The sequence below is a fragment of the Acomys russatus genome, chromosome 11 (assembly GCF_903995435.1).
Source record: "Acomys russatus chromosome 11, mAcoRus1.1, whole genome shotgun sequence".
NCBI classification, from domain to species: domain Eukaryota; kingdom Metazoa; phylum Chordata; class Mammalia; order Rodentia; family Muridae; genus Acomys; species Acomys russatus.
Window position 1 is genome coordinate 28,693,034 of NC_067147.1, and position 26,806 is coordinate 28,719,839.

The following is a 26,806-nucleotide window of genomic DNA, read 5'->3' on the forward strand; positions in this document are numbered from 1 at the left end:
CTTATTCGTTGCTCTTATATTCATTATCATCCATGTGCTGGTAGACACTTCTATATGTTGATCCTCTAGTGCATGCAGTTTTTCTTTTGTTATGGCCCACTGCTCTTGCAACACAGGTCTGTTCTATAACCATCTTATGGGCAAAGCTGTTGATATGTCAGCAGTGTCTCTCTTTGTAAATTTGGCCCTTTATAAATCAATCCCTATGATGTTCTGTTTTGGGACAATGGGCACAGTTTCTGACTGTTCTAGATCTCATGTAAGAATACCTTCCCCAGAAACATCTACCATTTAACCCTCACTTTCCTCATTAGCTGTCTCTGGGAGTGTAGGAATATTAATCTGAGTAACCCATTGTTGTAAAAGATTCCTTCCCGTTAATTTATGGGTATGTCAGCCACATAGGTCTCAACTTCCTTGTTTTCCCTTCTGGTCCTACACACATTGAACACTGTCTTATTCATGATAATTTACCAATTCCTATAAGCTATGTATAAACCTTCTGAAGTGGCCAGTTTGGATTCCAAGACATTTGGGAAAGTATTTGATGTCAGCTCCTGCATCCACCAAATCTTCTATTTCAACGCCATTCATTTGTACCATTAATCTGGGTCTCTGATGGTTAACCACTGTGTTCTAGTATTTCCAAAAGCCCCTGTTCTTTCTTCTGGAGTGGCATTGCCCTTGATGTGAGGAAAAAGTAACAGCTGAGTAATTCTATCCCCTGCATCAATTGGCATCTCGTTTTTCACATATGCCATTATTTTAATTTCTTCCTTGTAATCCCCATCTACAATACCTGAATGCACAATAAATCCTTGAGAAGTTAATCTACTTCCTCCCAAGATTATTGCTACTGTGTTGCACCATAGACACCCGCAGTTATCTTATAACATTCAACTTTGGGGGATAGTGTAAGAGGAGTAGCTGTTGCCAAATCCAACACTGCACTAACCTCTGTAGCATGAATAAGATCAGGGATACTTAGTTTTGATTTTTCCTGCCCTCTTAGTACATCCCCGGATGACCAAAGGAAGATGGCTCCTACTGTTTTCTTTGGGGCCTTGAGCTCACAGACCTCTCCATTTGTTTCCCAATGGCAAGAGGTTACCTTGTATGTCTCTCTTGGACTTACAATGCCTAGACCAATGTTTGCCCTTTTCACATCAGCCACACAACCCTAAAATCCTTTGCATTCCATTGTAACCAGAAAAATGCTTTTTCTCTTCTATAAATACCATTTTCTCCAGAGACAATACACCTACTATTTTGACGTCTTTGGAAATGACTAAATTCATTATAATTAAAACACCAGGTTTTTTATTCTTGAGACTTCTAGCTACTGTTTGTCCTATGATATTGGCAAGATGCTCCCAAGAGCCAATACCAGTTGTCTCTCTTACTCATTTGTCTATCTGGCTTCTTCACGCTTTCAATGATCTAACTGTTCAGTATTTGCATTTTCAAATGCCCAAGATCTCTATCAATGCCTGTCTGGTTTCCGAATCTGCTATGGCTCTTTTACAGCTGTACCCAATTTCTGTAAGAAGTCAGTAAAGGCTTCTACAGGACCTTGTATTGACTTTGTAAATAAAGTGTGTTTTTTTTTCCCAGGCTCCTTCCAGGCAGCTCTTAAAGCTGCAAGATGACATTGTTGGATTGGATTTGTTCTTGCAGGCCAGCATACCTTCACCAAACAGTTGGTCTTTAATAACATTTATCCCCTTTGCTACATTACTTTGTTATATTTTTGTGGCTTTGTGCCTCAACCATGACAATCATTGTAATGATTGGCCAGTCTCTAGCACAGCTGACACCAATCCCTTCTGATATTACGGAATAACTCTATGTTATTTCCCAGTTACTTAATATTCCTTTAACAAATTGAGAATGCAAGCCATACAGCCGCCTCTTTAAAAGGCTTTGGATCTAGTACTTTATTGGATGTCACACATATTGGCATAACAACCATCATTGGCAGACATATGCTGCACAAAGACTGGGAAGGTTGTTGGTGCCTGTGTAGCCCCATCCAGCTCCTCTGGATGTTCACTTGGCTCAGCACACACCAGTTGTCCCTGTACAGCCTCCTGCTCTTCCCACCCTCTTGCCTCATGGAGGAGCTCTGGGCACCTGGCAGCAAAAGTACACGGAACAGGGCAGGGCAGCAGTCTTCCTTCCAGCCTAGTCTGCTTCCCTCTTTCATCCTGTGGGCAATTCCCAGTCTCAGACACCAAGCCTGAGCCCTACAGTTCTCCTTGCACTGGCTCCTTTTGCTTTCTAAGCCCCTCATCCTCTATTTGCAAACTCTCTAGTCATGTAGCCAACTCTGCAGTTCTTTCTAAACACAAGAGTGTTCAGTGAAGCTTTTGATTTTCAGCCTTCCCTCAAATCTTTTTCAAAATGGAATATAGGAAGACTATAAAGCAAAACCAGAAAGCCTCCTCAGGGAGGAAGGCAGAGAGAACCCAGTGGCAGTTGCCACTATTTTGCTGACCTCCTTAAACAGCAATGCCAACACCTACCTATTCCTCTACTACATTAGAAGCAAACTTACGCATCTTGCCTAAGCCATGGCTGGGCGCCACCTGTAGGCTTAGATTTTTCAAGTGATTGTCAAGTGAGTTATAAATAGACATAACTAACTTCTTGTTCTTTTAGCTTGGGCTTCTACTGCCTGCTTATTTCTGACACAGAACTTGTGAAGGAACATTTAGTTTCAGAGCTTGGGGATTTAAACTTTGTAAAAATGAGAAATTCCAGAACTTTAAAATTTTAAATTTTCCAGAATAAGTCCAAATAATAGCTATGGGATTCTGTTATCAATACTAAATAACATAGAATTGCAGGAACTATCAGAAGGAAACAAATTAGAGGCTAAAGGACTGAGCAGGAAACACATCAGCATTTCTTTTTTTTTTAAATACATTTTTATTGAAAAATAAAATAATTCATATTACATCTCATTTTCTATCCCATCCCATTCATCCTCCCATTCCTCTCTCCCTACCACTTTCACCCCAATCCCCCCTTCCCTATGACTGTGACTGAGGGGGACCTCCTCCCCCTGAATATGGTGCTAATGTATCAAGTCTCTTCTTGGTAGTCCGCTATCCTTCCTCCGAGTGACATTGGGTCTCCCCCACAAAGGGACATGGCCAAATATGGGGCACCAGAGATCGTGTGAAAGTCAGTCCCCGGTCTCCACTTAACTGTGGAGAATGTTCTGTCCCTTGGCTAGATCTGGGTAGGGGTTTGATGATGACTGCACGTTTTGTCCTTGGTTGGTGCCTTAGATCAATCAGAACCCCTGGGCTCAGATCCACCCATCATAATGTTTCCTCTTGTAGGTTTCTAGGACGCTCTGGATCCATCTACTTCCCTATCCCCTATATTTTTCTCACCTAGAGTCTCAATAGGATGTCCTCACCTCTATCCCACTTTCCTGATAGGTGAAGACTTTCATGGTACCTGCCCCTTGAGCTAGTGTCCAGTTATAAGTGAGTATATACCATTTGAGTCTTTCTTCTTCTGGGTTAGCTCACTCATTATGATCATTTCTAGTTCAATCCATTTGTCCACAAATTTAGGGAATTTCTTGTTTTTAATAACTGAGTAGTATTCCATAGTGTAAATGTACCACCGTTTCTTTATCCATTCTTCTACTGATGGACACTTAGGCTGTTTCTATGTTCTGGCTATTATGAATAAGGCTGCTATGAACATGGTTGAGCAAATGTTCTTGTTGTGTGCTGGAACATCTTCTGGGTATATTCCAAGGAGTGGAATAGCTGGGTCTTGAGGAAGCCCTATTCCCAGTTTTCTGAGAACACATCAGCATTTCTAAAGGTCTAAGTCTCTAGCATCGCTAATAAAGCCACAGTAGAGAGACTTTGCTTTTTGCCGGATGTCTAGAAACAAAAGTTTATCTTAGATTTGTATCTACTTGATTAGTGTAATTTTCTTTCTTAGGGTTTTGTTATGTTTGCATTATTTCATAAATTGTGACCCTGGACTTCTCCATCAAAAACACTACAAATGATCTGTAGTAAAATTATTCTGTACTATATGTGTAATATCCACTTATAAGTGAGTATACCCCAAGTGTGTCCTTCTGGGTCTGGGTTACCTCACTCAGGATGATGCTTTCTAGTTCCATCCATTCGCCTTCAAATTTCATTATTTCCTTCTCTTTAATAGCTGAGGAGTATTCAATTCTGTAAATGTACCACATTTTCTTTATCTATTCTTCAGTTGAGGGGCATCTAGGTTGTTTGCAGTTTCTGGCTGCTAAAACTAGAGCTGCTATGAACATAGTGGAGCAAGTATCCTTATGGTATGGTGGAGCATCTTTTGGTTATATACCCAGGAGTGGTACAGCTGGGTTTTGAGGTAGAACTATACGTAATTGTCTGAGAAACTTCCAGATTGACTTCCACAGGGTTGCATATGTTTGCACTCTCACCAACAATGGAAGAGTGTACCCCTTGCTTTGCATCCTCTCCAGAATGCTCCTGAGCCCTCTGGGTCCTTCTCTACCCCCATCCTTCCATACTATTCTCATGCCACAGCAAGTCCCAGCATCTCTCCTGATCCCGCACTGGTTGCAGTCTCTCAGAAGACTTCTATATTGATCTAATATCCACTTATAAGTGAGTACATATCACGCATGTCTTTCTGTGTCTGGGTTACCTCACTCAGAATGATCATTTCTACATCAGACAAAGGGCTAATATCCAAAATATATAAAGAACTTAATAAATTAAACACCACCAAACCAAATAATCTAGTTAAAACTGGGGTACAGAGATAAACAGAAAATTCTCAACAGAGGAACATCAAATGGCCAAGAAACAACTAAAGAAATATTCAATGTCCTTAGTCATCGGGGAAATGCAAATCAAAATGACTCTGAGATTCCACCTTACACCAGTCAGAATGGCTGAGATCCAAAACTCAAGTGACAGCACATGCTGGCAGGGATGTGGAGAAAAGGAAACACTCCTCCACTGCTGGTGGGAGTGCTAACTTGTACAACGACTTTGGAAATCAATCTGGTGCTTTCTCAGAAAATTGGAAGTAGTGTTATCTAAAGAACCAACTATTCAACTCCTGGGCATATACCCAAAAGATGTTCCACCATACAACAAGGCCATTTGCTCAACTATGTTCATATCAGCTTTATTCATAATAGCCAGAGTCTGGAAACAACCTAGATGCCCCTCAACTGAAGAATGGATAAAACAACTGTGGCACATTTGCCTAATGGAATTCTACTCAAATATTAAAAACAAAGAAATATTGAAAACTGCAGGCAGATGGTTATTTTTACTTTCACACTTTTCTTATGTTATCAGATTGTGACTGACAACTCCTTAGCATCATAGGTCTCTCCTCTGTGTTCTAAACCTGCCCAGTCTTTCCCTTCTTCTCCCCCTCCTAGGATGTACTATGCCAGTTTATTTACTGTGTATAAAGAAGAAATAGGCCTCTTACTATGGTAATCTTTATCTTTGCACCTAAGGAAAAATTTATCACATGCTAGACAATGCATGATCCTGTCACATTTGCTTTCTGTAGGATTATTCAGATCTAGCCAATGGACATTTCATTCTCCATGGTTGTGGGGAGAGCAGGCACTGCCTTTGACATGAACTCTGGTGCCCACAATTTGATCACTTCCCCTTGGTGGAGAGGCCCAGTGGGCACACAGAGGAAGGGGAAGCAGGCTACGTGGGTGGGGGAGGAGATCCCCTTTTGTCAGAGGTCTGGGGAGAGGAATAGGGCAGAAGATAGAGGGAGGACGGGAATGGGAAGATACAAGGGAGGGGATAAAAATGGGGGGCAACCTGAATATATTGTAATAAATTTTTAAAAGAAAATAAAAAACTATAAGTCATTTCAAGCATGCTGCAGCAGTGGTCCCAGAAGACATGCAATCACGATACTGATTTTTCCCCTTTTGCCAGAAATCTGCATACTTCTAATTTAAGATTCTTTAAATTCTTCTCTTATATTTTAAATTTTGACCATCATTTCCTCTTTCTACCCTCCTCCTGTTCTCATCCTCATACCACAGGTCTACTCCCTGCCTGCCTCTCCTCAAAAAAAGAGCAGGACCCCCACAGGGACATCAACCAAACACACTGTAACAAGACCAGGCACATGACATCACAGCAAGGCTGAATAAGGCAACCCATTTGGAGGAAAAGGATCCCATAAGTAGGCAAAAAGTGTCAGGGACAACCCCTGTTCTGACTGTTTGAAGTCCCACAAGAACACCAAGCTACTCAGCCATAACACACATGCCTAGGACCTATGTCAGACCCCTACAGGCTCTCTGATCTCTCCAAGTTCCCATAAGTGCCAATCAGTTGATTCTTTGGGCTGTGTTCTGATATATCCATGATTTGTCTGGTTCCTCCTATCCTTCCTCCCCATCCTCTGTAGAACTCTCCAAGATCTGCCTAATATTTGGCTGTGGTGCTCTGCATCGGCTCCAGCTGCTGGATGAAATCTCTCTAGTCTCCATGATGATGATTCTCCCAGGCTCCAATCGAAACCAACATACCTCTAATGTTTCACAGTAAACATGTTTCATGATGTGTTTACTCATGAAACAGGAGACGACTTGCCTGGCATCCATTGTGTACTGTTTCCATGACAAATGTAGTCTCAGATTCCATCAAAGCAGAACCATTTTTATACATGTACGTGTTCCCTCCTCAGACTCTGCTACATGTATTGAACTTCCAAAGTATGGTGGGTGGGGATAGCTCTTGAATCAGGAACTAGTAGTTTGAGAATATTAACAGCGCAAGAAAAAAAAAAATACATTTGTAATTTGAATGAGGAAGACTGAGTCACAGTTACCACACAGCCTCGGTACATGAATGCTTGCAGTCACGGAGTCACCTAGTCTATTTAAATAAACAGAAACCATACTAATGTTTACAGCACTGAAATCCTATTGACATGTGTGAATTATGACTCAAAAAATACATGTATGCAGGTTAAATTGTGTCTGTTCCAAACCAGGGTTCAGTAACTTCTATGTATTTGTACTAAAGAAGTGTAACACTACATTTAACAATGCATGTGCCATGGAACCTAATTAATCAGTCATTTGATGGTCTTATTTCTTAAAAAGTAATTGCTACATTTTAATAATAATTGTATGCAATTTTATGAGATTAATATCCTCATTATAAAATTTCTCAACCTTCAGTTATACAATAAAGGGTCAAAACAAGTAAAAGATAAGCTAAATTGAGAATAGATGATAAAATAGTGATTATAAGAGGATTTTCCTTGTAAAAATGTATGGATAGTGCTGAAACTGCAAACGGTGGCTTACAGAAATATATATCTCTACAGCTTGCTCTGCAGCACTCTGAAAATACCCATTTTATGTTAAGGAGATCATTTCCAAGCTGATAATAATTCTACACTGGATGCCTTATATAGATCATCTATCTTGATCTTTAATCTATGAGCAGAACAAATATGTCACTTACCTCATGAATAATCAGCCTATATTTCACCCTATGAACACTGATTACTATCAAACAAAACTTAGGGAGGCATGTACAGCTATTTAATGTTTCAGAATTTATCAAGATGAAATTCTTCTTGGCACTTCAACATTTATGAATATTAAAAAGTGAAGCCATGTGGCTATACCTTCATTAATGGGAGAATCATCCATTATTGACAGCAACCCAGCATCTGATATATAGTAGACACTTACAGAGTTATCACATGTTATGTCCTTAATACTTGAGGAATACAAACTTATTACCTATAAAATGTAGACACTGAAGTACAAAAATATTAAATGATTTTTCCTAAAAGGACATATTCAGAAACACACACACACACACACACGAGTACTGGTCAACTTTTTCATAGAAATACTCTACCTTTTATGCCTTTTGGTTAAATAAATAAATAATAAATATTTTAAAGTGTTCATTTCCTACACACAAATCAGTATTTACCACCCTTAAGACTGAATTCTTTTGTCTCTCACTGTTGAGTTAGTTACTGTAAGTGGGAGATTCATATCTCACATTCTCAACACAAATGAGACAGGACAACGAGCGTAGTTTCTTGTCATATGTATTTCTAATTTTCTTAAATCATATAGTGTATTCAATCTAGACTCTTTACCATCATCAAAGACAAGTTCATAACATAGGAGCAGCAGCAAGGCCACCCTTTCTCTTGTCTGAGTTTTGGCTAATATCACCTTTAAGGTTCCCTTGTCCTCTTGACCTTGGCAATCCCTACTAACTATGAAGGTTTTTGGTATTCAGAGAGTGAAAAAAAATAAGGAAAGAATATTTTACACTTGTTTAATTGGTTTTCTACTACACTGTAATTCCCACCGGAATATTTTCAGTCCCTTCTATTTGATTTTTATTATGCTATTTTTACAAAATAGACAAAATGTGTTTATCTAGAAGTAACTGCCAGGCTTTTATTTTGCTATTCTTGTGACTTTATGGTCATTGTGTCATTACTTTGAACACCTGGGGACAATGAAAGTGAAAGAATGCTTTGGGAGATGAGTGAGGAAGGATGAATAATGATGCTTTCTAAGGGAAAATAGAAGGAATAGACACAAAATCATTGCCTAAACCCTGCTAGCAAATAGGTTTTCAAATAGGTACAGATTTGTGCAATTTGATGCTGTATTGTAGAATTTCACTTTTATTACTGGAAATAACAGAAGATTCCCGCTATTATTGAACACCCAGGAATAGCCATCAGAATCAGGAGGTAACACAACAGTGATAAGATGTTTGATAAAGTTTCTCTTTTCTCCATGTCAGTAATGTTCTGTTAACATTCTGAATGCGATGGAAGTTTACATAGACCTTCGTGTTATACTCATTAACCTGTGGCTTTGTAAACAGAGGTTTTCATAGAACTGTTGAAATTTAACAGAAGGCATTGAACATCATATAAATGAGTATGAAAACAAAGGAATTTCAACTGGTAACTTTGGGATAGGTACTAGGATAGAAATTCACCTATGTTTGACATTTTTTGTTTCATATATTTCTGTTAATACAGAAAAGCAAGATTACAGGGTAAGTGTAGGAAAATAGTTGAGCATGATTTCTTAAAGGCTAAGTATAGTAGCACCAATATTATATATACATATATTCATAGAGCAATTTTAATATTGTTATTATTATTATTATTTGTTTTTTTGAGACATGGTTTCTATGTGTAGCCCTGGCTGTCCTAGACTCACTTTGTAGACCAAGCTGGCCTCGAACTCATGGAAATTCTCCTGCCTCTGCCTCCCTAATGCTGGGATTAAAGGCATGCACCACTGCACCCTGCTATTATATTATTTTTAACATGTTAATTTGCTTAAGTACAGAAATCACTTTTCTCTTTGTAAATATCAAAGCATGATGCTTTATTCTTGAAATATATAAAATAATGAAAGAAATTTTAAAAGTGATTTTAATCATGATATAATATTGTGTTTATTCTTTTATTTCATTATTTCTGAAACTACTGTATCATTGTGTCTCTTTCATTTATCCTGTTGTTTAGATATTTTGAAGTCATGTTAAAGATGATTAATGAATTCTGTGTGAACACAGCCTGATTATTCGTTCATCAATTCATTATTATTGTATCTCATATATTATAAAACATAGGAGAAAGTTTCTGAACACAGTTATAATTATAAGAATGTTAATTAAAATCAGGTCATTATTGATGATTGATAGCTTAATTACTATTATGGCCATAGTAGATATCATTTTTCTAAGAGTTGGTACATACACAAGTTCTGGATTTTCTTGTTAGCTTCTTAAACAATATATGATTGTTAAATGTATACATATAAATATCTTCAACATTGGTAAATATTTTTAAAATAAATGGAAAATAATTGGAATATAATAAACAGGTATCTTAGTAGAATAATTTGTTAAAAAGTTAACTAAAATCATTTAAATCAAATAGGAAATAAGTGATTTGTATTTGTGTATGTGTGTATGTGTGTGTGTGTTACTGCTCCATTGCTATCAATGCAAGTCTTTTCTATGTCTCTTTTCAAGAAAAAAAATGCTCCAATATTCTCGATACTGAAATACAATAATCTCTTCTCCAACTTCTTTTTATTCTATCACTTACTCATCCATTCAACAACTATTACCTGAATACCTGTTGACCATCAGGGGATTTCTTTTATTGTCAATTTTATTATGTGGGGTGTGGGTTAAAATTCCATATCATAGAGGCCCCACAGTTGAGTGGGTAGCACAGATAAAAGCTTGTTGGTTTCCTACCTAAGTGTCGGGATGATCCAGTGAGTCCCCCTCTCCACCCAGGCTTGTGGGAGGCTACTACTAACATGAGTTTCCCAACGTGGAATTAGTCACTGATATTTCCAGCCAGTGTCATGGAAATTCAATGGAAGGGGAAGTAAGGGAACTAATTTTCACATAAATAGTAATGACTTTGTAGTATCACTGTGCATGTGACCACAGTCATATAAGGCACCAAGAAAAGTTGAGCCAGTCAGCTTCTTAGGGAAGAAAGTTCTGGCTGTTTTAGAGTACATAACAGGAAGTAGTGTATTATTAGATCCTATAGTCACCAAATGTAAGTGACTGTCCTTCTTTCTGTTGTAAGAGATATAGCTACTTATTCCCCAAGGTAGAACCTCTCAAATTCATGTAACTGAAACTAGTTCAAAAGCCAGGATCCCTGAGACATGCAGACCTACATGTTCAGTGAAGTCTTGATGCGACTCTACAAGTCCTGGTACTTTGTAAAATGATCAGCCCGCGATGCTTTCTGCCTCTCCTCATACACAATGCCCAGTATGAAGTGGTCAGAAAGGGACAGATAACTGTTCTAAAAACTCTAATTATAAACAGAAGGGGAAAGAGTTGACTCAGTGGCTATAACAGTTATGAAATCCAGCCAAGCAGAGATGAATGTGGTAAAATAAGTTTCTGATTAGTGCATCTGGCTATTTTGATTCTCTTTTCTGGGAGCCATGCCAGTTCTGGAAGGTTCTCCGGCATCCTCCTGGTGAATCGATGTATCTGTGTACATAGAAGTGAGTACAGTAGCATTTGTCCTTTTTTGAGACTCTGCTGTTTGTATATTATCCTTCTTGCCGGTGCATGAGCAGAGGTGTAAGGATTGTTCTGGAAAGCATCAGTGTTGGGGAATCTAATGGAAAGGTGTGAGGATACCTTAAAGCAATGTTAGTTACCTGACTTCCCAGTAAGGTCTATATTTGCAAATCCTCTGTCAATTTAAATTCTACAATTGATGCAAACCATATAGAGACAGACTTTTTCAACAACATGTCCTCCACCCTCATTCCTTTATTTTTTCCAACAATATTTAAAACATTCACTTTTTCTTTACATGCTGTGAAGTAAGGAACAGTGTAGACCAAAGTTTCTTCTCGTGGGAGATCTGAGGCTGAGGTCCCGCACACGGTGCATCCTGTCACTCCCCAGGCACTGCCTTTAATCATAGAGATGGTACTTGATCTTCAATAAGAAGGTCAAGGAGCACAAATCAGAGAAAGGGAGATTGTTCTTACATTTGAAATGACCTTGGTTTCCACATAACATCCACATAATATCTTGGGTTCTTCACTTCATCACAAAAGTACATATAGCTGGCCATACTCATTGCTTGCAGATCTGTTTCTCAAAGTAAGACCTTTTCTATGGAAATAATACAGAGCAAACAAAAATCTGGGCTCTGCTAAGTCCATTGTGGCAGTTAGCCATCATTTTCCTTTGTCTTTCCATTATACTTCTTATAATCTGAAAGTGACACGTCGCTTTGGTGTGATCGTATCTTTCCAAAGGAATACTAATAATAAGTTCTTTGTTGCAGTCTTTTCTCACAGCCGCTCCTTCTTTCCCTTCACTGGCTTTGTCAATCCAAATCTTGATGGCAATCAATGATATAATAAAGTAATGACTCCACATAGTGTCCAGCAATTGAACAGTATAATGTCTTGATGCAGTATACTCCAGGGAAAAGAATCAGATATTTATTTAAAGAAAAGCCATTACCAATGTCAGCATTTCCCCTATTAGTTGATCAGTAAATCAATTTCTCACATCTTCCACATCATGAGTCTCAGAAAATGAACACAATGACTATCATAATTGCTGAATTTGTATGAGGACCCTGAATTAGTTCCTTTCTTTTCTTTTTAATGTTTGTTTTTATTTTTAGCATATGAATATATGTGGGGTGGATATCCAACTGACTTAAATGCTGGAAGCCTAACTCATGTCCTTCTGCAAGAACATACTGATTCTGAACTGCTGAGTCATTGCATTAGCCCAGGGTTGCATCATTTCTATTAAGATATATCAATGAGCCAAGGGTGGTGGCTGGCCCATGCCTTTAATCCCAGCACATGAAAGGCAGAGGCAGGCAGAGCTCATTGAGTTTGAAGCCAGCTTCGTCTACATAGGGACTTCCAGGACAGCCAGGACTGTTACATGGAGAAGCAGTGTCTCTAAAAAAACAAAAACAAAAACAACAACACAAATATATATGTCCAGCTACCAATCCATACCATTAACCTTATATATGATATAAAGATGGAGAGAATATCTATTATTCAGCCTTTTAACTGGTTGTGTGTAAATATTGAAAGCAGTAGAGGATAGAATAAGTAATCTTATCTTTTTTTTTTTTTCAGCTTCTTTAACTAAAATTAAAGTTGGTTCACTATAAGTCACATCCTGGAAAAATAAACACAACCAAATTTCTCTTGTTTCTCATTTAGTTTCTAAACCATAGACTTTCATTTTTATCTTTATGTGCCCTTACTTTCAACAAAATATTAAGTAATTGATCTGCTCATATCTAGAGGATTCTCTTGAAGAATAAGAATCATATTCACAAAACACATCATTCTAGCTCCTTCTGTATTTTCCTTCTATCTAGTAGTTGACACCTGTATCCATCCTCAGATCTTATACAGTTTGATATTGTGGCAAAATCACTTTCTTGTTACAGAACTTTATACCTAAAAGGAATTTGAGACTAGGCATAGAACTAGAATTGACAGATGGCTTGTTTAGTAGGCTAAACCTCTAACGTTGTCAATAAAAGGAATTAGTAATACTAACATATTTAATTAATTAATATTCATGTGAAGGGCCATGGATTATACCTAATTTAAACCAGGGAATTTTTTAAGGCAAAACATGATGTTTTCATCAATATAAAGAGAGCCTACAGTGACAGAAAAATGTAGGGATTATCAAAATGATAACTTCTACTTGTTGCATATAATCCTTAAACTGTCCAAGTTGCAATATGTCCCTCCTATAGACAATTGACACTTGTAGGTCACTAACTGGAGACTGTCATATGCAAAACACTTCTACAGAAATATCAATCTGAGACAGTGATTGAAAGTGAATAGGAGCAAACCAAAGCCTAAGAATAGGTGGAAAACAGCTGCTAAGAAAATGAGCAAATATGCATTGTATGTTTCCATGAAAACAGGCTGTGATTGGCAAGTGCAGAAAGGAATAAACCGGGCACACATGGCTGTGTGCTAGTCAGAAGAATGTCAGAAGAAAGATCAGGAGAGTCGTTTTGTAAGTGGCATAAGTTAAACATGGAGAGAAGGAGGACAACTGAATATTTAGGAAAAGCATTATCCAGACAATAAATCAGCCAATGTAAAGACACTGGGACAATAGTATGTCCTCCATATCAGAGAGCACAGTGTGCCCTGAATTGAGTAAGGAAGGGGGAAAATGGTAGGGACTGTTACAAAGGTTTTTCCTTTTTTCCCCCCCCCCAAAAGGACATTGGGAAGACATCTATGGACTATGAGTGGAGAACTCAGATGATTTAACATAGCCATAAAAGTAAATGCTATGTAGAAAATAGAAAGATAAGCAAGCAGGGTACAGAAAGCGGTTAGCAGGATGTTGGATCACTTGAGAGAGACACGGATAATTCTTTTACCACAGCTGCAGCTGTGGAAATGTTGGGACATGTTCAGGTTCTGAACATATTTACAAGTAGAAATGAAAGAATTTTGCTATTGGGGTTCAGCATTACACGTGAGATAAAAGAGAGCAGCCCATGTATTGTCACTTGAGTGACATTAACATGCTCCCAATGATAATGAGAGAAGGATGTAAAAGAAACAAGTATGAGGTGAGAAGAAAGGCATTTTCATATTTTAATTTGGAAAAGTGCATTTTGAAAAACAAATAGAAATGTACACTTCGGAGCATAGGGGAGGTGCCAAAATGGAATGAAAAGTTTACTAATACAGAAAAAAAAAGTGAACAAACAAGTTAGAAATATCTCAAAGAAAGAGGAGGGTAATGGAGTATAAAGGAGTATAAATAACCAATGATTCACGTGACTTTAAAGGAAAATGAGAAGGAAGTCTTATTGCATTTGAACATGTCTGGATCTGGATAAGAATTCTTTCAGTGGAGCCATGGGAATAGCAGCCCGATGTCATCAAAAGGAAGCCAGAGTATTATAGGTGTGAAGAGTGAATAAGGCCCTCTTATCAGGACATGTTGCTCAGAACATTGTCACAGAGAGGGTTAGTCATTGCAAAGGGTGGTTGCTAATGGAAAGGAAGCCTGTACCACGGAGGTGGTGATGCTATAGAGCCAGACAGGAAACAACTGTGAGTGAGGACATTGTGAACCTTTGGAAAGAAACAGAACATAAGTGCCACTTTCGTAGTTATTGAATGTGGAAAGACTGAGTGAAAGTAAGTTGTGTAAATATTTGTCAAGTATAGATCAGAAATGAAGGTATGCATTTTGTAGTTTGTCAATAGTAAAGGTCACGTATCTGATCATAAAATCATATAACACTTTTTTTTTTCCTTTGAAAATAGACTCTGCATCTTTCCTCCTATCAACTTTTGAAGTCTTTGACTTGTGTTTGTGGGGAAATTTAATTTATCCAATAGGAAGCTAAAGGATGGATCAACTGAAACATTGTATACATAAACAAACAAACAAATAAATAAATGATACATAGATAGATGATACATAAATAGACAGAGATAGATGATAGATAGATAGATAGATAGATAGATAGATAGATAGATAGATAGATAAAACCACAGCACTTCTTGCCAGTAACCTCCATTTTCCTTACTGAGTATTTCTTTAGAACTGTGTTTTATAGCTAGAGATTCATGGGACATTACCTTAGCACATATTTTGATCTCAAGTTTCTTGTGAAGTTCTGCTTCGATTCTTCTGCTTACAGAATCACTGATTCCTGTCTAAATCTGTTGCAGTGTGCCTGAATACTATGACTATGGTCATGGAGTAAGTGAGGATGCCTATGACAGCTACGGTAAGACCTTTTCCTTACTATGGTTAGGAGATCAGAACATCCATCTGTCACTGACAACTTAGAAATTACTTCTATATCCGCTACCCTGCCCCATTTCACAGAAGTGCTGGCTACATTGATTTATGTAATTCCACAGTAAGATTTGACTTACAGAACCAGTGCAGAAAATTGGACAGATCAATTTTGATCAAAATTTCAAAAGAAATTAATCGTGATCATAGATCATTTCCGCAGCATTGGTGAGCAGTCAGTAGTGCTGCAAAGTTTCAGCATGCCCATTGCTCCAGTCTTTGATGTAACCTCAGTATAATATCTTCCCTTTTGTCACAAAGATATCAGTGTAATATACATTAAAATACTTTTAGACTTATAAGTGCAGAAAATTTTTATATAATGATTTTCAAATTATTTCTATATCATAAGTATCCCTTATAATCGCAAATACCATTTTTAAGTATTAACAGTCAATAAGAATATTAGTCTATAGAGTTGATTTCAAAATGTAGTAATGAATCAAAAGCATCACTTAAAATTAATTATAATTCTTTCTAGCAAATACTTCCTGAGTGCTTGTGATCTATCTGTACAATAAAACATTTTGGTAGGTCATGTCTGGTTTTATGAAATGCTTATTTACAAGATTTGCCTTGAAAGTGATATTTAGACATTTATGGTCTTGGATTTTCATAAAAATTATACCAAGGCCCCCTCTTCCTCCGATGGAGAAAAAGACAATGAAGTTATATATGAGTTTGAATTTGAATCTCCACATTGTGAAAGTATAGCAATATGTCAGGATGGAGAAAGAAAGGCCCAGGTGGCTGTGGAAAAGGGGGACGACAGCCAGCAAGGTTGGGGAAGGAAGATACATATGGCAAGGTGGGGAAGGAAAACACATATGGCCAGTAGGGGGAAGGAAGACACAGATCATCAGGTGGGAGGAAGAAGACACAGATGGTCAGGAAGAGGAAGGAAGACACAGATGGTCAAGAGGGGGAAGGAAGACACAGATGGTCAGGAAGAGGAAGGAAGACACAGATGGTCAAGAGGGGGAAGGAAGACACAGATGGTCAGAAGGGGGAAAGAAGACACAGATAATCAGGAGGGGGAAGGAAGACACAGATGGTCAGGAGGGGGAAGGAAGACACAGATAATCAGGAGGGGGAAGGAAGACACAGATGGTCAGGAGGAGGAAGGAAGACACAGATGGTTAAGAGGGGGAAGGAAGACACAAATGGTCAAGAGGGGGAAGGAAGACACAGATGCTCAGGAGGGGGAAGGAAGACACAGATGGTCAGGAGGGGGAAGGAAGACACAGATAATCAAGAGGGGGAAGGAAGACACAGATGGTCAGGAGGGGGAAGGAAGACACAGATAATCAGGAGGGGGAAGGAAAGCATCAAGATTACAGAAACTAGAGGCATTACTCAGTAATGCGCCGCCACACCCAGCGAGAGAAAATATCGCCATGAACATTGCCAAACAAGAGATGATGGGCTACATATAATTTCTTATGCATGTATGCATTTTATGTTGACATATTAAGCAATTAATCCTGTTTTTACAAGAAAAAAAAACTGAATTGCAAAGGGGCAGTCAATGAAAGAGTATAGCTTTGGGACTCCTTTTCTATTTTTATACTTCACCATTAGTAGGAACTTGACTCCCTATTACTGCATGAATGCTTATTGTGATGCTGGATGGAGAAACTCCATATGAAGCCCAAATATAATGCAAAGGACCCTGAGTAGAAAGTATGGTGTTTGGGATTACGGAGTGACTACAGTGTCTGAGGATTGGGCGTACAGAAGAGAAGTGGGGAAGGAAAGAATTTATAGACTATCTTCCATATGACAGGTTCTCTCTCCATCAGCATCCCCTAGGAATATTCTCACAGATCTCTGGCATTTTGGAGATAAGGAGCTAAGGCTGTAGCATTATGTAATTTTCCTCAGTGGAACAATTAACATGAAACAGAACCCCAAAGTGTCTGATGATGTTTCCCCCCCCCCAAAGATGGTAGCAATAATTCTGGGAGAAAGAATAGGTTCTGACACTTTTAATGCTGGCAGGGTCATCGCTGCCCTGTTAGGTTGAAGTACAAGACTGAGCAGCCCAACAAAAAAATAGCTATACTTATCTTTTCCATGCCTGTACCACTTGTACAGGAATCAAGCCACATGCCTTACTGGAGATGACTGATGAAAAAGATACAAACTTGACCAGGTGCACTGGCACATGCCTGTAATCCCAGCATTTGGGATGGTAGAGGCAGGAGGATATCTGTGAGTTCGAGGACAAGCAAGGCTACACAGAGAAACCCTGTCTCAAAACAAAACACACACAAAAAAAATTAAGACAAAATAAAAAAGATACAAATGTAGTTTTTCTTCTTTCATCGTAGAGAATTCTACGATGTAGCTTTCTTTGATCATTATAAATCCAGGTTCATCTGATGCCAGTCACCTCTACCATTTTCTTCCAGTTTAACACCAATATGATCAAACTCATGTACCTGAGGTGGGCCAGAGGCAAGGTCAATGCCACATCTGCTTTGGCCTCTGTGGTGTTTGGAATGAAATTGGCCTCCATAGGCTCATGTGTTTGAATACTTGCTCCCTAATTAATAAAACTGTTTGGGAAGGATTAGAAGGTATGGCCTTGTTGAAGGAAGTGTGTCACTGGGGGTGGTCTTTGAAGATTCAAAAGACTCATGCTAATGCTGTTCCTAATGTGTGCTCTCTCTCTCTTCTATTTGCTTATCAAGACATGGTTCTCAGTCATTTCTGCATCCATACTTTTGTTCCTCTATCATGATTTAACCCTCTGAAACGTAAGCCCCAATTAAACAATTTAAGTTGCCTCTGCCATGGTTTCTTATCACAGCAGCAACAGTAACTATGACAACCCTCCCCAGATCCATCTCCTAGGTCTGTCCCCTAAAAAATTGGTGATATTGCCAAGACACCCTGTGACTGGAAAAGTCTGAGGACAAAACAGTCATAGATGACATCAGTAGTGGTTCTGTGGAAACTCAACTAGTTTGAAAGCAACAAGACATAGAGACTGGTAGATGCTAAGTTCTATGATGTCTTACAAAGTAGATATTGTTTTTCCTGTTCAGAAGTAGATTGGTGCATAATAATGTACCAGATTATAATCTCTATGAGTTTAGAACCTAGAATTCCGAAGCCAAGTGTTCTGAATTGGTAACACACCATACAAAATTAGAAAACAGTACTCATTTAAAAATGTTTATTAAGGGGCTAATCACATGTATATGTTACCCCAGTGGTTGGAAGACCACAACAAAAAAAAATCTCCTGAGCCTTCTTTTCTAAAGAGGAGATATATTATGATCCATGAACCATCTTGAGATTTCGTTGTAGTCATTATTTTTCACACTTAGTATGTCGGTTTGAGGAAAATAGTTCCCGCCTTTCCATTATGAAGTTTCATGCACTAGAATCAGTGCTGTGTTTGGTGACATGCAGCAGGATGGTTTATGAGGAGAAGAGAAGTTAAGTTCTAAGTGAAAAATATTTCAATCAGGGAATGGACCAATAAAATAAATAGACAGGTCTCAAAAAAAAAAAAAAAGAAAGAAAGAAAGAAATGCAAATAGCCAATAAACACTTGAACATGTTTAACCATCAGAAAGAAAATACTTTAAAAGTTTCTCCCACAGCTGTCAGAATGGATAACCTTGAGAAAAATGAAAACGAATGCTAGTAAGAATGCTGCTGATAGCAATAACTTGTATAACCACTATCGAAATAATAAACAAATTTCTCAAGAGAATACAAATAGAATTGCTATATGGCTCAGTTTACATCACTCTGGGTATATATCCAAAGGAGTACAAGTCCCTCCTCAGAGACACTTGAACATCAATGTTATTGCTACCAGACTCACAACAGCTAAGAACACAGGGGAAAATGCCCATGAACAGAAAAATGGAAAATGTGGCAAACGTACATGATAACATTTTACTGAGCTGGGAAGGAAAATGAAATCATGACATTTCCAGGAAATGGGTATAAATGGAGATCATTATAAAAAGTGAAATAAACTAAATTCAGAGAAACTACACATATTGTGTGTGTGTGTGTGTGTGTGTGTGTGTGTGTGTATGTGTGTGTGTGTTCGTAAAATTATAAAAGGAACCATGAGAATGGCTAAAGCTACCTTAGGTGAAGCAATTAAGGGTGCAAAAACAGTAATAGGATACATGGACATAAAGCAAGGGCTGGGGGTGCGGGGGGGTGGGGGGAAGGCTGTTGGGACCAGCAAGGGTTGAGGACAAGTGCGTGACAAACGGATTAATAAGGGACCAATAACAAAAGTGTATGGTGTTGGCATAATGAAACCCATTATTTTGCATGTCAAGTTAAAAAGCTAATTTTAATAACAAAGATTTTTCTCATCATAGTATGTAAAGGTATTTTCTTCCACTTCCCAATCACTAGAGTTATCCCATGATGAGTGTAGACTTTAATGTAGTTCATATGAACTATAATATTAACTATTGATATGTTTGTTTAAAAATGGATATACTCTTTTTTTTTTTTTTAATAACCAAAAAAGAAAGCACTTTCACATCAATCAAATATTGTGAGAGTGAAGTTCTGAAGATTCTTATTCTGTGCAGGGAAAAGCAAAACCTGAGAAAAATGTAAGGAATATAAGGAGCTCAGCATCATGACCTCAAAGATCAAGTTATATATAGCGTGAGAATTCAGATTTTGGGGTAAGATGTTATGTAGTGAGCTATCAGGTTTATGTAGGTAATTGTTGATAACTGGCTCACCCTATGACAATCAAGTAGTAATGTGGTAATTTTTATGACACTTACGTCGAGATAATCTTGCCCCTTTTTATTACTGAAAATCACTTTTTCATACAATATGTTCTGATTAGGCTTTCCCCTCCACCATCCCCTCCTAGATCTGCCCCACCTCCCTGCTCATCCAAATCCACTTCTTTCTCTATTTCTTTAGAAAATAAACAGACACGTTTCTTAAAAAGTAGCATTTTCTTTTTTAAAAAAGGAAAACACACACACACAAACCAACACATAAAAAACAAAACATAAAACACAAAGACAGTGATATTTATAAACACAAGCAGGTTGGCCTGCATGCCCACTGACGTCAAACTGTATATACTGCCTTATGCTATCTATTTGCATCTTCCAGTTAATGAGCTGCCGATAGTCTTTTAAGTTAATCGTTTATTCCTAGTATCCGTGCTACATCCCACTTTCATTTTGAATAACTAATCCCTCCCTCTTACCTTTTGGCTTGTCTGTGTGGTGACTACAGACATTAAACTACAGTGGATGGTGTTTTTCTCTTACAAAACGAATAGTGTGAGCTGCCCATTTCATGGAATACTCCGTTATCTACTCAGTAACAGGAGGAGAGAGCAGTCGTTTGCCCCAGGGGCCTTTGCCTCCTGATGACTAGGGCGTGAAGAACCAGAGCATTGAGAGTGAACATCAGAATGCTCTTCAGAAAGGATGGCAGGTTCCTCTATTAAAAAAAAAAAAAAAATTCACAGATAGAATCTATCTTCCAGGCTTCATGCTCACACGTGGTTTGAAATCAACAGTGGTAAATCATTCAGAGTCTTAACTCAGTATAAGTATGCTTCGAGTTTGTTGGTGGACATTTGGAATGTATATATTTTGAAAAATGCGTACATTCTGTAGAATGGATAAATTGAGCTAATCAGAATAAATATTACTCACATGATATTTGTAATGTTGTTGTTGGTGGTGGTGGTGTGTATGTTTGTATGTGTGTGTGTGTGTGTGTGTGTATTCTTCACACAGTACCTGAATATTTACTGATTGGCTCATAATTTTCAAAAATGAAGCATCCTGCTACACTGCCTTGGCTAGTTTCAAACAGTGGATTCATATGACTTTCTTCAGTTAAACCCCCAAGTAGCTCGAACTCCAAGTCTAGGTCTCCATTATAGAGAGTCTATTTAGTGGATCATCAGATGTATATTTTTTTCTCTTTGGGGCCTGTGTTTCATCACTGTAATAGGAAATATAAACTATATATTTGTAGGTAACATTAAATAGTAAATGCTTTCCTTGCAACACTATAATACTAAAATTTAAATGTAACTAAATATTTAAATGTATTGATTATAAAGATCATGTAATATTCAGTGTGATCAGATCCATTTTTATTAAACTAATATTTGTTACATTTTTATAATGAATTTATTTTTAGGAAATGAATATTTGATTAATAATTTAAAATCAGTTTCTGCATATCTAAAATATTTTCTAATTAAATCAGAATTATTAAAATTATTTTGGATGTGTCTGAATAGCTCATAATTCAATGGAGATGTATTTTAATTGCAGGGCTTAGCTAAGCGATGCTTCACCTAAGAAACACCCTCTTCATTCTTAGATTGATGGCTATGAATGGACAGCAATGCTATCTTCTCAGAGAAAAGAGCTGTTTATTAAAATGTATTTAACGTATGAACTGGAGAGCTAATTATGCATCCGTTCGTTAGTGGAATCTTAAATGACAGCTGTGTAAAGCCAAGAAGGGTAATATTAATACACTGTCTGAAATGAATGAAAGCAAAAATAAATTGGATACTGTATTTCAGTCCAGGGCACCCGAGTGCCGCATGGCAAGTCGATTGCAGAACACGAACATCCTCATTTTGTGTTGAGGAGCTAGATGATTATTATCCCAGGGTGAAAATAAGCCAGCATTGATTAATCTGTGAAAACAGCTAAAGAAAATGAAGCCAACTGGCATTCATGCCAGTGCTCGGATTGAAGGACAAAAGCCTGCTATATTTAACAGTAAATAGATACACACATTTGAGAAATTGATTTTTACAAAAGACGAGTTTTCTAAAATTACTAAGAATATAAAAGTCATTGAAAATATAATACATGCAAACAATTTGTTTGTCCTAGGACTTAATATTGAAAATTTTTGTGTGTTTCTGAGAATAATACCACATATAACTATTTCTCTTAATGTAAAAAATTAAACTCTATTTTTTAACTGAAAGACAGCCTACTGAAATTGTGTTTGCAAAGACTCTTAAAATTCCTTTGTAAAATTCATTTTAGAATAATCTAATTTTCTTTCCTCCTATTTCAGAGATTGCAATTATATGGACACCTAGTACATAGTCCTGATAATAAATAGATACAATTTCCCCTAGAGATGACACAGTCTGAACAATCAAGGCTGGGAGATGTGTGCTTGACACCCAAGCTTCTCAACCTGATTTGGGGGTCTTCAGAGCCCAAGTGAAATTTGGACTCAGTAGCAGTCACACCCTTCCCTGTGATCCCAGTGTCCCTACTCCAGGAGCATCGAAAGTACCCTAAGGAGACTCATTTCTGACAGGCCAGCTGGGCTGGCTTATCTAACCCTGATGACTAAGGAGGTTGAGCATTTCTTTAAGTGTTTCTCAGCCATTTGATATTCCTCTGTTGAGAATTCTCTGTTTAGTTCCAAGCCCCATTTCTCAATTGGGTTATTCGGTTTGGTGGTGTTTAATTTCTTGAGTTCTTTATATATTTTGGATATTAGACCTTTGTCAGATGTAGGGTTGGTGAAGATTTTTTCCCAGCCTGTAGGCTGTCGCTTTGTTCTCTTGACAGTGTCTCCTGCCTTACAGAAGCTTCTCAGCCTCATGAGGTCCCATTTATTAATGGTTGACATTAAGGCCTGGGCCGTTGGTGTTCTGTTCAGGAACTTGTCTCCTGTGCCAATATGTTCCAGGCTCTTTCCCACTTTTTCCTCTAAGTGGCTTAGTGTCTCTGGTTTTATGTTGAGGTCTTTAATCCACTTGGATTTGAGTTTTGTGCAAGGTGACAAATATGGGTCCAGTTTCATTTTTTTACACATAGACCTCCAGTTAGACCAGCACCATTTGTTGAAGATGCTATCCTTTTTCCATTGAATGGATTTGGCTTCTTTGCCAAAAATCAAGTGACCATATGTGTGTGGATTCATATCTGGGTCTTCGATTCAATTCCACTGATCAACCAGCCTGTTGCTGTGCCAGTACCATGCTGTTTTAATTACTATTGCTTTATAGTATAGTTTGAGATCAGGTATGGAGATTCCTCCGGAGCACCTTTTATTGTACAAGATTGTTTTAGCTATTCTGGGTTTGTTGTTTTTCCATATGAAGTTCAGAATTGAACTTTCAATGTCTTTAAAAAATTGTGTAGGTATTTTGATAGGGATTGCATTAAATCTGTAGATTGCTTTTGGTAGGATGGCCATTTTTACTATGTTAATTCTCCCGATCCATGAGCAAGGAAGATCATGCCATCTTCTCAGGTCATCTTCAATCTCTTTCTTCAGAGTTTTGAAATTTTTTTCATACAAGTCCTTCACTTGCTTAGTTAGGGTAACTCCTAGATATTTTATATTGCTTGTGGCTAATGTGAAGGGTGTGGTTTTCCTAATTTCTTCCTCTGCAAGCTTGTCATTTGTGTATAGGAAGGCTACAGACTTTTTTGAGTTAATTTTGTATCCAGCCAATTTGCTGAAGGTGTTTATCAGCTTTAGGAGTTCTCTGGTGGAATTTTGAGGGTCACTTATGTACACTATCATATCATCTGCAAATAGGGATAATTTGACTTCCTCCTTTCCCATTTGGATACCCTTGATCTCCTTTTGTTGTCTTATTGCTCTGGCTAGAACTTCGAGTACTATATTGGAGAGATATGGAGAGAGTGGGCAGCCTTGCCTTGTTCCCGATTTGACAAGAATTTCCTTGAATATCTCACCATTTACTTTGATTTTGGCTATTGGCTTGCTGTATATAGCCTTTATTATGTTGAGGAAAGTGCCTTGTATCCCCGATCTCTCTAAAACTTTAAACATGAATGGGTGTTGAATTTTATCAAATGCTTTCTCTGCATCCAAGGAGATGATCATGTGGTTTTTTATTTTCAGTTTGTTTATATGGTTGGATTACATTGATGGATTTCCGTATATTAAACCATCCCTGCATGCCTGGAATGAAGCCTACTTGGTCATGATGAATGATATCTTTGATGTGTTCTTGTATTCGTTTTGCAAGTATTTTATTTAGTATTTTTGCATCGATGTTCATAAGAGAAATTGGTCTGAAATTCTCTTTCTTTGTTGAGTCTTTGTGAGGTTTAGGTATCAATGAGACTATGGCCTCATAGTATGAATTTGGTAATATTCCATCCATTTCTATCTTTTGGAGTAGCTTGAAGAGTATCGGTATTAGCTCACCCTTGAAGGTAGAATTCTGCCCTGGGCTTTTCTTTTGGTTGGGAGACTATCAGTGATTGCTTATATTTCTGTAGGGGAAATGGGACTATTTAGTTTGTTTATCTGTTCTTTACTCAACTTTGGCAAATGAAATTGATCAAGAAAATTGTCCATTTCCCTTAGATTTTCAAATTTTGTGGCATATATGCCTTCAAAGTAGGATCTTATGATTCTTTGTATTTCTTCAGTGTCTGTTGTTATGTCTCCCTTTTCGTTTCTCATTTTGTTGATTTCAATACTGTCTCTCTGCCTTTTAGTTCGGCTAATGGTCTGTCTATCTTGTTGATTTTCTCAAAGAACCAGCTCTTGGTTTTGTTGATTCTTTGGACTGTTTTCTTAGTTTCTAATTTGTTAATTTCACCCCTGAGTTTGATTATTTCCAGACGTCTACTCCTCTTGGGTGTTTCTGCTTCTTTTTTTTCTAGGGCTTCCAGTTGTGTCGTTAAGATGCTTATGTGCGATGTTTCCAATTTCTTTTTAAATGCACTTAGTGCTGTGAATTTTCCTCTTAGCACTGCTTTCAATGTATCCCACAAATTTGGGTACGTTGTTTCTTCATTTTCATTGAATTTCAGAAACTCCTTGATTTCTTTCTTTATTTCTTCCCTGATCCAGGTGTCATTTAGCAGAGAGTTGTTTAGTTTCCACGTATGTGTAGGCTTTTTGTTATTTCTGTCGTTGTTGAATTGCAGCCTAAGACCATGGTGATCTGATAGGATACAAGGTATTATTTCAATCCTCTTGTATCTGTTGAGGCTTGCTTTGTGACCTACGGTGTAATTAATATTGGAGAAGATTCCAATGGGTGCAGAGAAGAAGGTATATTCTTTCTTGTTTGGGTGAAAGGTTCTATAGATATCTGTTAGATCCATTTGACCCATGGCATTGGTTAATGATGTTATTTCTCGGCTTAGTTTCTATTTCAATGACTTATCCTTCAGTGAGAGTGGGGTGTTGAAGTCTCCCACTATTATTGTGTGGGGATAGATGTGTGGTTTAAGCTTTTTTAGCAGATCTTTTACAAATGTGGGTGCCTTTGTATTGGGAGCATAGATGTTCAGAATTGTGATGTCATCTTGGTTGACTTTACCTTTGATGAATATGAAGTGTCCTTCCTCATCACTTTTGATTAATTTTGGTTGAAAGTCTATTTTGTTCGATACTAAAATGGCTACGCCTGCTTGCTTCTTGTGACCATTTGCTTGAAATATTTTTTTCCAACCTTTTACCCTGAGGTAATGCCTATCATTATGGGTGAGATGTGTTTCTTGAATGCAGAAGAATGTTGGATCTTGTTTATGCACCCATTCAGTTAGTCTGTGTCTTTTTTTTTTTTTTTTTTTTTGAGAAATGAGACCATTGATGTTGAGAGATATTAATGACCAGTGACTGTTCAGAGTCTTAATTTTGATGTTGGTTCCAGTCGAGCGTTTGTTTGGTTGTGTTTTTGCCATGGGATAGTTATCTATTTCCTGAGTAGTTTTGGTTGTAGCTTGACCCTTTGGATGGAGTTTTCCTTCTAGTACCTTCTATAAAGCTGGATTTGTGGATAGGTACTGTTTGAATTTGTTTCTGTCATGGAATATTTTGTTTTCTCCATCAATGGTTATTGATAGTTTTGCTGGCTAAAGTAGTCTGGCCTGGCATCTGTGGTCTCTTAGGGTTTTCAGGATCTCTGTCCAGGCCCTTCTGGCTTTTATGGTCTCTGCTGAGAAGTCGGGTGTATTTCTGATAGGTTTGCCATTAAATGTTATTTGCCCTTTTCCCTTGCAGCTTTTAATATTTTTCTTTGTTCTGTTTGTTTTGTGTTTTGATTATTATGTGACGAGCAGTTTTTCTCTTCTGGTCAATTCTATTTGGTGTTCTGTAGGCCTCTTGTATATTTATAGGCCTCTCTTTCTTTAGATTGGGGAAATTTTCTTTTTTTTTTTTTTCTTTTTTCTTTTTTTTTTTTTTTTTATTAATTTATTCTTGTTACATCTCAATGTTTATCCCATCCCTTGTATCCTCCCATTCCTCCCCCCCCCCATTTTCCCATTATTCCCCTCCCCTATGACTGTTCCTGAGGGGGATTACGTCCCCCTATATGTTCTCATAGGGTATCAAGTCTC

At 37.7% G+C, this 26,806-nt stretch overlaps 1 protein-coding gene across 1 annotated transcript in view; it reads left to right on the plus strand.

The window, feature by feature from the left end:
* Nucleotides 1-26,806, plus strand: part of Khdrbs2 (KH RNA binding domain containing, signal transduction associated 2) — a 461,510-nt gene that overhangs the window by 428,785 nt on the left and 5,919 nt on the right. The window contains exon 8 of the mRNA XM_051153015.1: nt 15,320-15,378. Coding sequence (XP_051008972.1) covers nt 15,320-15,378 — 59 coding nt within the window. The remainder of the gene's footprint in view (nt 1-15,319; nt 15,379-26,806) is intronic.